Here is a 15,747-nt window from a genome sequence, read left to right as displayed (position 1 = left end):
TATTTTTGGTCTACCTATAGAAGCCCATAAGCAGCTGCAGGTTTTCTAACTTACCTGCAGTAATAAAGGTCTACATAAATGATGCCCCATAAATTTTAAGTGTTATACTCACTTTTGTCTTAAATTTCTCAGTTTCAGCTGTGTGCTTTCAGTTATAAATTACTACGATGATCTCAGTCTCAGGTATTCTTCATGAAATGATGTTAAAGAAATTATAAAACTCTGTGTTAATTGATATGTTACATTCTGTATAATAAATGTGTGAGCAAAGTAGTAACAAGATTGTATTTCACTGTTTAGACAGCATTACACAGATGTGGCAAAAAGGTCACAAATTCAGCTGCTCCAGCTGAGGAGCCTGAACTGCAGTTGTCTCTTGGATTTCCAGCCCTGGTGTTAAGCAGTTGAGCAGCCTCTAGGGTCGAATACAGAGCAACATGGTACATAGTTTCCCACCAATGCCCAACTAAATATCAGAGAAGTAAAACAATGATGAAATGAGCTTCATGCAGCAAATGGACTAAATGTGCTGGTTTCCCACTGATTTACCATCTTTATCATTCTGTAGCCCTCTGCCTTTTTCCATCTTTGTACATTATGTAGGAGAATAAGAAACTTCAGGCTCGGCATGAAGAATCTTGGGAGGAACTGGAGGAGGCAGGTTTAGGGAGAAGTGTTTGTTTCTGGAGAGGATTGTGCAACTAAGCTGGTGGGGAGTACAAATGTGGGTTTCAACATCTGAGCTGGATAAAAGTCTGTCTGGATCTGAAAAACATTTTTGAAATGCAGGAGGTCCAGTGGTGAAGCAGCTTTGTGCTGCTACTGCCATCGTGCCTGCTGCTAGCAAGTTAGATGGTTTCAGCGGACACCCAGCCTGGGGAGGAGATAATCATTAAAAAAAATTATCAAAAAGTACATTTTTCTTGAACTAGCATAATGCAGTTGTTGTTTTTCACTAACTTAGGAGTGACTTGCTTACAGTTCCCTTATTCTTGCTATTTTTTTGTTTGGTGGCTGAATATAACTACACATTCTTTTGGGTCTGAAAAACAAAGCGAGCAAATACAATTTCTGCAGGATTCTCTTATTCTGTTCCACATCTTTTCCTCTAAACTAGAGCATGTAGCTGTTCTTCAGTTAGATTTGCTCACCCATTCACTGAAAATGAGTGATGCTGAGAGGATCTCATTTCCTGGTGTTTCTTTGTGGTTCTTGCATGGAGCTGTGAGACAGAATACACCTGTACTGTCTTCTTGTGCTTTCAGCAGTATTTAGACAAGCACATACCTCAGCTTCTGTGTGAAAAATAAGTTATATCTTGGTATGCCAGTGCTTGCTTGAGTGCTATTGTGCTTCATGCAGTAAATTGCAGACCGTAGCTGTATTGAGGTGATTTTTTTTTTCTCAAAATGTATTATATAAACCACTTTGCAATCTCTATCAATCTCTATCAAATTAACTGCAATGTGTGGGAAGTGACCTGTGTAAAATTATCCAGTTTTACAGATGATAAGAACAATCCTGAAAATGCATTTCAGCTTATGGCAATATAATGATGGTGCTGCAGCTGTTGGGTAAATACAGACATTGTCTGTTTTTACTTTACAAATGTGCAGACTGGAGGAGTCCTTGCTCAAATGTGAGAAAGTGTAAGTGCACATTGGTGGTTTTTTCCATCTGGTAACTGCCGAGAGTAAGGAGTAGCTCCTCCTACAGCTACAGCTGTAGCTCTTTCTCCTACAGCTACAGCCTGGTTAACAAATGCATCTGTATTTTGGCCATGCATGCTGTCTTCTGACTGCTGGTGCCAACTGCTTTCTCCCAGTTTTGATACTGGTCATTGCTCACTCTTTTACAAGAAGGGCCTTAAAGAAGTTCTGGGGAACTAAAGACCTGTTAGCCTGACCTTAATGCCAGGGAAGGTCATGGAGCAGATCATCTTGCGTGTCATAACATGTGTGCAGGACAACCATGAGATCAGGCCCAGCCGTGTGGCTTTATGAAAGGCATATCTTTACCTCCTTCTATGACAAGGTAACTCGTGTAGTGGATGAGGGAAAGGCTGCAGGTGTTGTCTTCTTGGACATCATTAAAAGCCTTTGACACTCTCTCTAACACCATTCTCCTGGAGAAACTGTCTGCTCATGGCTTGGACAGGTGCACTGTTCACTGGGTAAATAACTGTCTGTATGGCCAGGCCCAGAGAGTGGTGGTGAATGGAGATACATCCAGTTGGCAGCTGACCATGAGTGGTGTTTCCCAGGGTTCAATACTGGGGCCAGTCCTGCTTAAGATCTTTATTGATGATCTGGATGAGGGGATCGAGTGCACCCTCAGTCAGTTTGCAGACGACACCAAGCTGGGCAGGAATGTTGAACTGCTGAAGGGCAGGAAGGCTCTGCAGAGGGATCTGGACAAGTTGGATTGATGGGCTGAGGCCAACTGGATGAGGTACAACAATGCCAAGTGTCGGGTCCCGCACTTGGGTCACAACAACCCCAGGTAGCGCTACAGGCTGGGGGAAGAGTGGCTGGAGAGCTGTCCACCGGAAAAGGACCTGGGGTGCTGGCTGACATCTGGCTGGGTACAAGCCAGCAGTGTGCCTCGGGGCCAAGAAGGCCAATGGCATCCTGGACTGTATCAGAAATAGTGTGGCCAGGGGGACTAGGGCAGCAATTGTCCCCCACTATTCGGCACTGATGAGGCCATACCTTGAATCCTGCATCGAGTTCTGGGCCCCTCACTACAGGAAAGGCATTGAGGTGCTGGAGTGTGTCCAATGAAGTTGGTGAAGGGTCTGGAGCACCAGTCTTATGAGGAGTGGCTGAGGGAGCTGGGGTTGTTTAGCCTGGAGAAAAGGAGGCTCAAGGGGGACTTTATTGCCCTCTACAACTACCTGAGAGGAGGTTGTAGCGATGTGGGGAGTTGGTCTGTAGTAACAAACGATGGGATAAGAGGAAAGGACCTCAAGCTGTCTCAGGGGTGGTTTAGATTGGATATTAGGAAGATTTTCTTCACTGAAAGGGTGATGGTCAGTCATTGGAACAGACTGCCCAGGGAAATGGTGGAGCCACCATCCCGGGAGGTATTTAAAAGACATATAGATGTGGCATTTAGGGACATGCTTTAGTGCTAGACTTGTCAATATCAGGTTAATGGTTGGACTTGATGATCTCAAAGATCTTTTCCACCCTAAAAGATTCTGTGATTCTGTGATCATCTTACACCAGCCATGTTATGGCCAAGGACTGGGTTACAGACTAGGAAGAGGAGATGACAATAGGATTCACAGAGTAACACAGAAAATTCAAACAGTCTGCAAGCAGCTGAAGGGACAAAGACAATCCTTCTGCCTCAGAATCAATTTGCCATGTCCTCTTCTTCCCTTTTTTCACTTCTGAGTTGAAGAAATGCTCCTAGCAGTGCATTGCTTGTGATAAGGGGTCGTGCTGATTGCCCAACAGGCACATATGCTTGTTCAAAGGCCTTTTGGAAGAAAGTTTGCAGCAGATGAAGTGTGACCTGTGACAAGCTGAACAGGTGCCCACAGTGTGCATGTGAATGCCCTCCTCTAATCCCTACCCTTTCCTAATGGCTATACACTGAGAACTGACCCTCTGAGACTGAAATGTTCTGAGAGGTGGAAGAAATGGTGAATAATTGATTGACTTATTTTTGCAAAGTTCTTGTATATCTTCAGGTTTTAAAAATATGAAGGAAGTCCCAAATTGGTTGAGCCTTAAAATGCTCACTGCTAAATCTTTTGCCATTGATACATGGAAGAAATATTTTTTAGCATTTTCAAATCTATCATCTAATAAAATAACTCTTTATAATTTGTTCTGTATTTTTATGAAGTGAAACAAGTGTAGCTTTTCATTTCAGTTAGGTGACTTTTTTTTTATAATTTAGAATAAACTGCAGTCTTTTTTTTTGGCTGGAGCTGTTTAATAACACAAGTAGGACAATCTATTGAGTACCAGTGTAAGTGGGTTACTTGTTGACATGATGGGTTGTCCTCAAAAGGACTCAATAACTGACTCTTCAAGAAAATTCCTGAAGGTGTTTAGAGTAAAACCAAAACTCCATAGCCCCAAATCATGACAATGCAAAAGCAACCCACAAACTATTAAGATTCCCTGTAATAAAAGATGTAAACACGGGTCTAGCTAATTTCTTTAGTAACATTCACGGCTATATCACTAAAATAGACGCAGTCAAGAAGGGAAGTTCCCACTAAAATTCACTTTTAGCATTATATTTAAAACCTAAACATTCCGCAATTAAATATAGCTTTTTTGTGTTCCACCTCTATGATATGCTAGATGGGCTTCCATGGATATTGCATGAATAAGTGGTTGGTAAATCCAATGTTGCATCGGTCAATTTGCATTTGTGAATTGGTTGGAGGTAGGAGTGGATTCGTTTGCCAGTGTTCACATCACAGAAGATTTTACTTGTGTAAGAAGTGGTGAAATAAGTCCTTACATTGAAGGCAAAGATCATTCTTTCCCTTGTCCTCTTGCAGTTGCAGCAGTGTCTAGCAAAGTTGCATCCTCTGCTGTAGCGGTTTAAAGATGGTGGTCTCACTGAAACCAGAAGTTTTCAATGCTCCAAGCCAGAGCTTCACATCTTGTGTCTCCCTGGCTTGAAATAAAGACTTGCTCTAATGGAAGTCATGTTGGTGTCTCAATATCACAAGGGAGAGAAATCTGTGTAAAGGTATTGTTGAAGGTATGTTATGCTTCTTAACAACTAATACTTTTCAAGGATATGCTCCTTCCAGCACACCAGATGAAATTCTGCTGTTTATTTCGAGGCAATGTCATGATAAAAGAACAGATGTCTCCAAAGCAACAAGATGTCATTGTTCTGCTAGTGAAAATCTGAGAAGAATTAAGAGGTGTCATAAAATACTAGGAAAGGATGATTTAAATCAGAGCTTCCGTTCTTGACATCATGACATAAGAATTTGAACATAGAATTCAGTACAATAAATTATTAATGTTTTCTTAAATATCTCAAAGACAGATTACATGTCTAGCATCTTACTTGGAAAAGGGTGAGAAATGAGAAGCAAAAGAAGCAACAGCATGTGTTGGTCTGAGAATCTAGAGATTTGGGAGAGACTTCTAGAGGATCTTGCCTGAATAGGCAATAAAAGTAATGGGAGACACTGCTAATGCCAAAAGAGTTAGAGCTAATGGGATCCAATTACTTACTAAACATGGGGGGAAAAATTAGGTAAAAATAAATAAAATAGTATTCAGTATTTTACCAGCAGTACTGGGACCAGGCTAGAACTGTCTCATACACCATCCTCACAGTGCTGCAGGTTTGCACATTGACTCAAAGAGAATTTTTTTTTTTCTCTTGGGAAGCAGGTGTCTACACCACAGAAAATGATAATAGCTGCTGGTGGGAGTACTTGACAGAAACCGAAGAATCACACACTTCAGGTACATAATAATTAACAGTGACACTCAACTTCCCTGACATATTTGAAATGGAATTCAGTGGAAATAATAACATGGAGTTAAATGTGTTTGTGTGTGTGGCTGTTTGGGTAAAAGGATGAAGGAGTTATTTGACTAGTAAGGTTATATATGTTTCACTACTAAGAACAATTAACAGAAGTAGATTTTGCAGCAAGAAACAAAACAGCAATGCACAATTTTAGAGGGCAGAAGGTTTAGGAGTATTTTGTGTCTGCACAAGTTTATAGCATATATCATTTTTTAAACTGCGGGGACATGGCAGCTGAAAGTTACTGGAAAAAATAGCTAAAGGGGTTGTTCAGTTCATCATAGAAATAATACTATAATGGAGGCATACTGAAGTGACAATGCTTTGTTACATGATCTAGTGTATTATGTGCATGTTTCCGTTGTTTATTCATCTTAAGAGCCAAATGACTAACCTTGGTTTATTTTTCCTCAACTCTGTTGAGACTGAACATTGCATCAATGACAAACTGCTGTGTACATGGATGCAAACAAAGCAGGTTATTTAGAGCTGCTATGATTGTTCCAATTTCTTTTTAAAGAAGCCAGTATAATTTCATATCTGAGCCTGAACAAAAACATTAACTCAACCGAAAATAGAAAAGTTGTTTGGGGAATAGGAGGCATGAGGGAAAGGAAGCATTTAAATCATCCTTGAGGGATGGGTTAAAACCCTGTCTAATTTGTTGGGAACTCAGACCCTGGTCTGTAGTGTAATCCGTGTTGTCTTTCTTGTTCAAGTCATGCCTGGCCAATGATCTGTCTTCAGCAAGGAAAATGAAACTTACACGTCACAACCTATGAGAAGTTTGGTGATACTGTCCTCCCTCTCCCTACTGCACAGAAACTAAGTGCAAGTTAATATGCCACAAGGTTTCTTTTCTACTTGTGAGACTAAGATTGGAGTTGTGCTCAAATTTCTAATGGGCAATGCTGAATTTTACCTAAAAACATTTTCTGTAGTGTTTTCTCATGTTTTATTTCTTATGAGGCGTATGTGTCATCGAGCACATGAAAAAATTGATGTTTGTATGATCTAAAGGTAACTATAGGCTCACAGAAGCATATTTATTACCATGAGGAAAGTGATCACTAATGCAAGTTTAAAGCAATAAGTCGTATGAAAATTGTTTTAATGTTTCTTAACGTCATTTTTTCTTCTGCTCATTTGCTAGTTTTGTCTTTGATCAGATCCCTCTTGTGGGATGGGGACACTATATGTGTGGTAACTACAGGCCAAAGTCTACTCACCAGATGCATCTAAAGAGCTGCCTTGTCCCCGGAGAAAACATGGCACACCAGCTCAACCTGTGAAAAAGACCTGGCAGCTCAGCACTTCTTTTATGCATGTGGTTGGTGACGACAATGCCGTCAGTGGATACAGGCACACCGAGCAATACTTGGCCCTACTGCATCCTGAGACCCTGTTGCCTTCTCTGGGTGAGAAGGTGGAGAAGCCCAGAAACCTGGGTGAGAAGGTGGGGAAGCCCAGAAATCTGGGAGACTCAGAGCTGCTCCTGTGGCAGTGTACGTTAAGGGCATGAGGTAGGGGTAAGGGAGGAGAAGGGAATTGCATAGTACCGAACTGCAAGTGTGTGGGATGTAGGTTACCCTTTATATTAGTGTGGGGTTTTCTGCCTTTTTTGTTTTCATTTTTCTGTTTGGTTTTCCTACCACAAGAAGTGATAGATATTGGCTGGGGTATTAACGCGCAAAGCTGCAGCTGTTGCAGGGTTGCAGAACTGTTGCTTAACTATCCAAATGTGAATGGTTATTCAATCATATGAACTAGCAACCTTGTTATGTGAAGCCGACCATCTTTGCTGTTGCACTGGAGGTTTGCCTGATCACCTCTGAGAGGACGAGCATGGGCAAGGTCACAGCTTCTTGGCCATGCTGCTGCTTTGTGGATGAAACACGAGAGGACTTGCAGCAGGTTCACCAGATGTGTCACAGCCTCTTTTGCTATTTCTGCAGAAGACTGTTATTGATATCCAATGTACGGTGTGTGTGTGGAAGCATATGCATGGTATACATTTCAAGGTGTAGTTTATATTGTATATACAACTGCCTGTGAGGGAGTGCTTGCCTCTAATGCACATTCTTGCCACTTTGCAAATTCTAGAATGTAAATAAATTTACTTCCTGGCCTTAAAGGAAAAAAAAGAAAAAAAGAAGAAATATTTTGAAAAGTTATCAGGCCAGAAATTCCTATCATGGTAACTGTCCTGCAGGAGTCAATTTGATTGAAAGGAACTGTAGGAGGTCTGAAGGCAATGGGAAAGATGCATTTTTCAAATGCTCTGTTTAGCAGATGTTAATGACAGCCTTTAGTTGAACAACGAATTCCTCATGGGTCCCTTGTTTTCTTTTTCACAACTGAAATAGCAGTTTTTCTGTACCAGAACAGATCTAGCTGTATTAAACTGACTGTGTGGTTCTTGATAGCAACTGATGCACTGCCTGGGAATCTGATAGGTTCAAAAGCAAACTCATGATTAGCCAAAATAATAATAATTTTTAAATAATTTCTTGTTTCTTGAAAAGCTTGAATTGATAGGTTGGAAGGCTTTCTCTGCATGGGTAGTGCTGTGTTTTAAAAGGTTATGTTTTTATAGGCTAAAAGGTAATTTCAAATTTCTATGTTCAGTAAGCTCTAAGTTATACTTTCCCAAATATTATTTTCATTTTGAACTGCTGCAGTAGTTTGGGTTTTTTTTCTAATTCTATCTTAGGTACATTTTTGAGCTATTTCAAGCTAAGTTTTATGCTTTATAACTTTTTTTCTGATTAACTGAACTATACTTTCAGGTTTATATTCTCCAGACATTATTTTTATTGTTGAATGACAAGAGTGAACAAAGGTTCTTTCAGACAGACAATGTTATTTCCAAGCAAAGCTACCTTAACTTCAAAAATAATGCAATAAAGCCCTACTCAGGCTCTGCAAAATTCTCAACATAAGAAATAGCTTGGCATAGTTTTAATTTCACATCTGTTTACCTTATAATCAGACTGTGCCTGTTGAAACTTCAGAATATATTTTTATCTACAGAGGTGAATATGGGTTGCACTGTATGAAGAAGCAGTTGTGGTGTGAAGAGGCAGTTATAAACCAAGGAAGATTAAAGAAAACCCCTACTCAGACATATAGACAATATTTAAATAATTAACTCAAACTTACAAACATCTTCTTTTTATTCCCTACCAAATGTTGGTCAGATTTCTTCAGATGACTCCAAATTTTAATTTCACATTGTCCTAAAGAGCTGTTGGAGAAATTTTAGAAGGAAGTAAGTGATGGTCTAAACTGTGATTGACTACCAAGTGATAACCATAATAAAGAACTCTTTTAGTAGTTTAAATATACTCAGAAGAACTGAAAAAAAAAAAAAAAGAGGCATTAGACTTTGTTAGTTATTGATATAGTTATTAAAGATTGTGTTGATGCTCTGTGGAAAATTCTTGGGTGTGATGTGGTCATCTAGATGAAGTATGTGCTGACTCATATAGCTGCACTGAGAAACTGGGAAAAAGGAGAGGAAAGTGGCATTGGTACTACCTGCACTTCTGCCAGGACAGTAATGTAGCTGATCAAAAAACCCAACGTACCGTAGGCCATAAAGGACTGTCCCATCTGGATGGAGTCGAATCATTCGGTTTTTCACTGTCACCCCATGGACAAATGATTTCTTGTCATTCTGGAAATATGTGTCCGGCACCCAGAGCTGGTCAGCCACTCTGTTGTCCAGAGTTAGGTTCAAAGGTATTCCAGAATAGGAGAGCCTTTTATCCCTCCAGGATTGTTGAAAGTACATGGTCAGGGTGTAGTCCTACGGAAGAAACAAGAAGGGCTCTTTGTGTTTTCATACTGATTAACTTACCAGAAGTTTACTTTTAGATAAGTGTCAGTAACTGAGTTTCAGTAGCAACAGAAAATCTAGGGATCATTAAGGTGTTGTTGTCATTAGCCATGATCATAAGCCTTGGCTTGTTCAAACCTCACACCACTCACCAGTGGCAGTGACTACCACAGGTTTTCAAAACCGCTTAAGTCAGAGGGAATATGTTTGCTTTTCCAGTCTGTGGATTAAACGTGGGTTTTGATTTTTTAAACATTTTTTTTAATGTGAAAAGAGCAGGGTTTAGGTGACCTCAGCCAAATAGCATTGCATAGCACTGAGGACATTCTTTTGATATTCACTCCCCTTATCCTGATTGTCCCCACAATCCAGAATGGCCAGCAGTCCTTAGACTTCCTCAGAAACAGCAAATATGACCTCAGAACATAATGGATAACTTCCCATTCCCCATCTGCTGGAGTTGCCAGATGCAATGACTTTAGATAGCCAGGCACACCTTGCCTCAGCCTGGGGAACGCAGTCCTTTCTGTCCTTGTCACTTGGATTTTACTGCATGGCAAATCAACACCTTTTTTTCACTATCATGTTGTAACTTAGGTGAAATACCGTTTATGTAGCCTTTCAGCTTTCCCTTTATCTGAAAACAAATTGTTCTAAAAGGCTTCTAGTCTGATTTACGCTCTCTTATCTGTTTTTCTGGGAATTCGGTCATTTTAAAGGTAGTCAATTTTTTAAAGTGGTAAAGCTCATGTACTTTGTAGCTGATGGAGTTCTTAGAAGATGACTAAAACAGCAATATGTGGACTATTAGTTTTCTCTTCCTCATCTCTTCCCCCAACCCTCTTTTCAAGTGACAGGTCACACTTATATATTTTTTTAAGGTAAAAGTGCATCAAAATCATAGCTATTATTGAAAAAATTGGTCAGGGGTAAGACTTTTTTTTTTTTATGTGATAGAAAACCTTACCTCTGTCATTCTCACAAATCCTGGTGTGGACTCTAATTTTTGAAGAAACAGCATAAAAACTGACACACAGTCTGATACAATTTGCTCTCTTCATCTTTAATGGCTTCTTAGGACTGTATCATTGCCATGAAATCAAAGCACAGTTGTTAACTTTCAAAAAACCTTTCTACCTGAAATGTTGCATCTAACAGAGCTATGGACTTATCAGTAAAAGTTAGTAATAAAAATGCTGTTCTTCCTTGCCCTTGGTCTGTAGTAATTTTTTGTATGGATTAAATATCAGTGGTTATATAAGATAGGACAATTACATCCATGCGAGCACAGATCCCAGATTTGCAAGGACTTCATAGATATGCCCTTTTCCAGGCCTGCAAGACAATTGCTACCCGCAACAAAGACAGGAGGTTATATGCTGAAGGAATAAGTTTTTTTTTTCCTGGCCCAGGCCCTAGGAGGAGGTCAGGACAGCTTCTTTTCTTTCTAGACCATGCTGGTCAAGCCTGGAACTACAAAGTAATGCAGTGGAGTATATGCTGTGCGTTGCTGAGTGGGTGATTTATAATTTAAATAGCGGTACAGAGAAACATGGATACCAAGGAGGCAAGTTTTTGAATGTACAACTTGAATAGAAGCCTCACTTAAAGAGAAGTTAAATTCCTGCCCCTTGTTCCTCCCTGTACAGCAATCAGTTGGGAACTGGATGAGAGAAAATGAAAATTAAAAATAAAAACCAATCTAAAAATCAAACAAGAAAAACCCAAATGAAGACAAAAATGAAGAAAAAAACCCTACATCGCAAGTCTTCATTTTTCATATGTTGTATCTGTTTTATAACCTGTCCTACTTTAAGCCACTTCAGGTAGAAAAGCCTTCCAAGATGACTGATAATAGTTAAACCTCAGTGCTTCACCAGGTATGCTCTACATCATCTGCTTGATTCAGCAGAGCCTGTGCAGTCCTCAGCACAGATGGTGTAGAAACTCCAATTATACACAATAATCTTTTTTCCTTCTTGTTTTCCTTTGTATTTTCACTAGGTCTTAAAGCTGCTTTTGTAGAACTGTCATGCTGTCCTGGAAGAAAGCAAACAATTGAGAGGGTGTCTATGTGATGGTTCTCAAAGCTCAATCAAGAGAGAAAAATAGCCAAGGTAAGCTACAAGAAATCTTAAAGGATGTGATCAAGTGAAAGAAAAAGAAATTCTGTGTCTTGGCTATGACTATTAGAAGAAAATGAGTTGCTATTTTTAGCATCATAGTCTATGAAGAAATTTTGTTTCATCCAGCTGTGCTACATCCCAAATACTGTGGTTGGTAACACCATGGTAAGAGAGAGTGATCCTCTGCCCTGCAATTGTGCTACACTATAGAGAAGCACATGGCAAGCCAGCAAGTGCTAATGAGGAAGAAAAAATTCTGACCTTCATCCTAAAGGAATCTCAGTGTTTCTTAACTGAGGAAATTATCAATTTTTTCCCATTCCCCAGTACTTGAGGTTGTTAATCATTTAATATTTTAATGAGGAAAATAGTCTGATGTCACGATTGTGAGAGTCCCTGTAGCTGCAAGTTCTTATTTTAAAAAGCATAGTTAAAGATTATTTTAAAGAAAAGCAAATTATATTTGAGCTATAATAACCCAAATTCTATAGTTATAAATTTTCTAACGTTTTTACATCAAATACAGACTTATCTTTCTCATATCTCATCAGTGAAGGATAAAATGCTGGCAGGTCATATGGCTAGTCACATCTTGGAGGTTTCTGTATTATTATTTTTATATTGTACAGGGGTGTGAGTGAAGTGGCAATTTAATGACTACTTGTCTTCTACCTTGTAAAATTTGCTGGGGATTTTGTGGTTTCAAGCTCTGGAGTATATGAATAATTTCTGAATCTGTCATATCTGTAGTGGTAATTGGCTGCAGAATTTTTTTAGCTTTTATGAAAGCTTCCCAAGATTCCCATCAGTCTAGACATGGAAATAAATCAGACTAGGTTTAACTTTCATATTTATGAATTTCTATTCATGAGTTAAAAAAGCAGGGCTCAATGTAAAATTAAAAAAGAGAATCTGTTTCTGCAGCTAACTGTTCTTTTAAATTATTTGTTTTTAAAAATATTTCACTTTTTTTAGAAACACACTGAACATTTTTTGTGCTGAACTGTACTTTCCATAATTAAAAAAAGCTGTAATGCTGCATAAAAATTATGATATTTCAGTAGATTTAACTGAGCTATCTATGCTTTCCAGAAGTGATTCCCTACTTTTTCAGGGCATAGTGAACCGTTAGAGGGGTAATGTTAGAGCACCAATAATAATGCTGTTTTGATGTGTATCTGGTTTAGTGTTTGTTTTTTTTTTTTATGTAACAAATTTTGATTTGTTAGAATGAGATTTTTTTTTTTTCCCTTTCTTAGTACTTGTGATAATTTCTTATTTCTTTGTATCAAACTGGAAATGTGTAAGTGAATGTAACTAGATGTGTACTATAACATATATATCTGTACAGTGCTTTAATAAGGTGCATTAGGTTGCTAAGACAAATACATGGTCTTCCTAGGTAAGAGAGGTTCTGTGAAAATGTGAGTAAGAGAAACTAGTCTATTTTACTCAGAATTGCAAATTATTTTGTAATCTGAATTTAAGCAGCCTCATAAATAAATACTGGCACCAAGCTTCACAGTTCACTTGAGTAATATAAATCTCTTGTAGGAAAGAAAATGAATGGACCACTGAAGCATATTGTACTTGAAGTTAGAAGAACAATTTAGAGCTCCAGTAAGGAACAGACTGGACAGTTCCCATAAGTTTCTTTTATTTCTGTAATTTTTTTGTTCCCTATTTTTTTTTTTGTGCAATATGTATAGATGATGTAAGGGCAATAATGGCTGTTTTTCTTTCCTGTTAAGCCTCCAGGCACCTAGTGTTTCTTAAAGAACAATTGGAGGGAAAACAAAGGAATAGAAAAGTTTCTTACGGGCAAGTACTCCACAGACCAGTATATATTAATACATGTCTTGATACAACTTTTAAGAGAAAATGTAGACAGCAGTAAGAGACAACCATGTTTTCTCTTAGTCATTTCTCTCTGTGAGGCAGCTGAAAACAAGTTTTTGCTAAAAACCCCCAACTAGTCCAGGTGGCTCATACCTGTCTATCTGCATCTGAGGATGCCAGTTAATGTTCAAGTCCAGGTATGGGCAACTACAGTCCAAAGGTGTTCAGCTTTTTGCTGAAGTCCAGGATGTTCTAGGATTCTTCTCCTCTGAGCTGTGCAAAAACTTGCCTATTCATATGCAGGCATGAAAGGGAATGGTGGAACTACATTTGAGGACTGTGACATTGTGCTCAAGTAGTGCTGTCCTCATCCTCTCTGTAAAGCAGGTTTAGAAAGCACTCCAAGGAAAAGAAATTTCAAACTTTAACTTACATTCCAAAACACTTCATCCAGCTTGGATTTGAAGCACCAATACACAGGAGTGGGACTGGGCATTTGGACAAAAACTATGTTTCCCAGGTTCTTGTGTGGACTGAGTGGAAAATGGTGCCTTACTGACTCGCAATTAGGTGGGCACAGATCAGCTTTGAGGGTCTACCATATGGAATGTGATGTGAAGTCTAAAGCAAATGAAGCCAAAGATGTGTTGGATGAATGCAGCACTTTCAAGTTCCTGTTAAGGCAAGCCATTGTGGAAGAGTTAATTAAACCACACTTCCCTTGCTACCTATAAGCAAGATAATTGGAAAGCAGCCTGTTTTCCAACAATGGTTGTTCCTGAAGTACTTAATTTTTTTTTCTTTGCAATTTCTAGCTAACTCATCAGGAGTGAACTACGAGACCATTACAAAGTGCCTGAATGTCTAAGGAGGATGACACAGTGCTAAGAGCTCAGAATAATTCCTTGTGGTGTCAGTGCACAGCACTGCAGGTGAAGCTGACCTGATTGTGATCTTAGGAGCATATGGGAGAGGTTTGTTGAATTTTGTTTTGAACCCTATTGTATAAGTGATAACAGTACCAGAAACCTTATAGGAACTGGACAAAAAGTTGAAAGAACACAAGCAGGTGAATATCAGTAATGTGCAAATGGAGTCACAGGATGAACTAGCTGAGCATGTGAAGCAAATCCCACAAACCTTTATTCTGTGATGTGTAGGGCCTTATGGTAAACCAAGCTTCTAAGTAGGAAATCACTAGTGAAGACAGCCAACCATGGCTAGACTCCTTGGCTCCAGAAGATGCTTAACAATGTAGGGTGGCAGATATATATATCTTAATATGAGGTTGGGCTAACTTTACAAAAACAGTAACTGAATTTTTTTTTTAGTGCCTTAATATATATTTACCAGTTTACTTCTCAGTAGAGGTTATTTCTATTTCTGTGGGTCTGGTGATGGAAGTCTATTTGATTCTTCCTGCCTTGTTCTCAGTTGTCATTCTACTGTATCAATTTTCTTTAGTTTCAAGAGAAGCAGATGGAGGTCAAAGTGACATGCAGTGAGTCAGTGGCTCTACCTGGAACAGAAGCAGTGATTACATAGCTGCCAGATCTTAGTATGTATTTTTCTTTTGTTTGTTTGTTTGTTTGTTTGTTTGTTTGTTTGTTTTTGTTTCGGGGTTTTTTTTGTTTGGTTTTTTTAATTGGTTAGTTGCCTTTTTTTTTTTTTTTTAAGCTTTATATGTAATTACTACTTCAGGTTTTGGTGTTTTGGGATTTGTTTAGGTTTTGTTGTTGTTTATAGTCACAGCCTAGAGTCGCAGTTCATGGTCACTGCAGCTAAGGCTACCTCTGACTTTCTCATCTCAAAAATGTTCTTTTTTCTTGTAACTATGAGGTCTAGCAGAGCACATTTTTTTGTTAGCTTCTCAGTTACCTGTGCCAGGAAGTGGTCATCAGTGCCTTCAAGAAGTCTTCTAGATTACCTGAGCCCTGCTGTGTCTTCCCTCTGGCAGATATCATGGTGGTTAAAGTCTCCCATGAGGAACAGAACCATGCACATGAGACTTCTTCCAGTTGTTGGAAGAAGGTCTCATCTGCATTTTCTTCTTGGCCAGGATGTCTATAGTAGATATGCACTACTACAAGGTCATGTTGTTTTGGCTGCTATTCTTGATCCATAAACTCTTGTTTGGCTCTGGACCTATCCAAAGGCAGAGCAAAAAGCATTCTGGTTGCTTTCTCACATAGACGGCAGATCCGTTTCCTTTACTTTCCAGCCAGTTCAACAACAAATAATTCTCGTTGCTGATTTCTTTGCCAGTTCTGTTGCCTTGTTTCCTCCTCCTGTATGCTCCCTTCCATGTTTTAGTTCATTGAGAAGCTCCTGTCTTAGCCTGACAGCTCTTCTGCTAAAATTATGGCCTTCTTGCATGACAGGGTGGATTGTTTCTGGTTTTCTTTAAAATTCAGC

General features: G+C 39.1%; 1 protein-coding gene across 6 annotated transcripts in view; it reads right to left on the bottom strand.

Moving 5' to 3' along the window:
* The window catches only part of GABRB1 (gamma-aminobutyric acid type A receptor subunit beta1), a 115,849-nt gene that overhangs the window by 51,067 nt on the left and 49,035 nt on the right, over positions 1–15,747 (bottom strand). For 5 of the 6 annotated variants that reach the window (XR_004356559.1, XR_004356560.1, XM_032685074.1 and 2 more), the window contains exons 4-5: positions 9,117–9,337; positions 6,756–6,812 (exon numbers count right to left, since the gene is read on the bottom strand). Coding sequence is in view for 4 of the 6 variants with exons in the window: in XM_032685074.1 (XP_032540965.1) it covers positions 6,756–6,812; positions 9,117–9,337 (278 nt within the window). In the remaining 2 variants the exon portion in view is untranslated. The remainder of the gene's footprint in view (positions 1–6,755; positions 6,813–9,116; positions 9,338–15,747) is intronic. The other variant, XM_032685075.1, reaches the window with a different exon arrangement.

The sequence above is a fragment of the Chiroxiphia lanceolata genome, chromosome 4, assembly GCF_009829145.1.
Source record: "Chiroxiphia lanceolata isolate bChiLan1 chromosome 4, bChiLan1.pri, whole genome shotgun sequence".
Classification (NCBI taxonomy): Eukaryota; Metazoa; Chordata; class Aves; order Passeriformes; family Pipridae; genus Chiroxiphia; species Chiroxiphia lanceolata.
The sequence above is the reverse complement of the archived record's forward strand: the minus strand, read 5'-3'. Positions and strand labels throughout refer to the sequence as shown.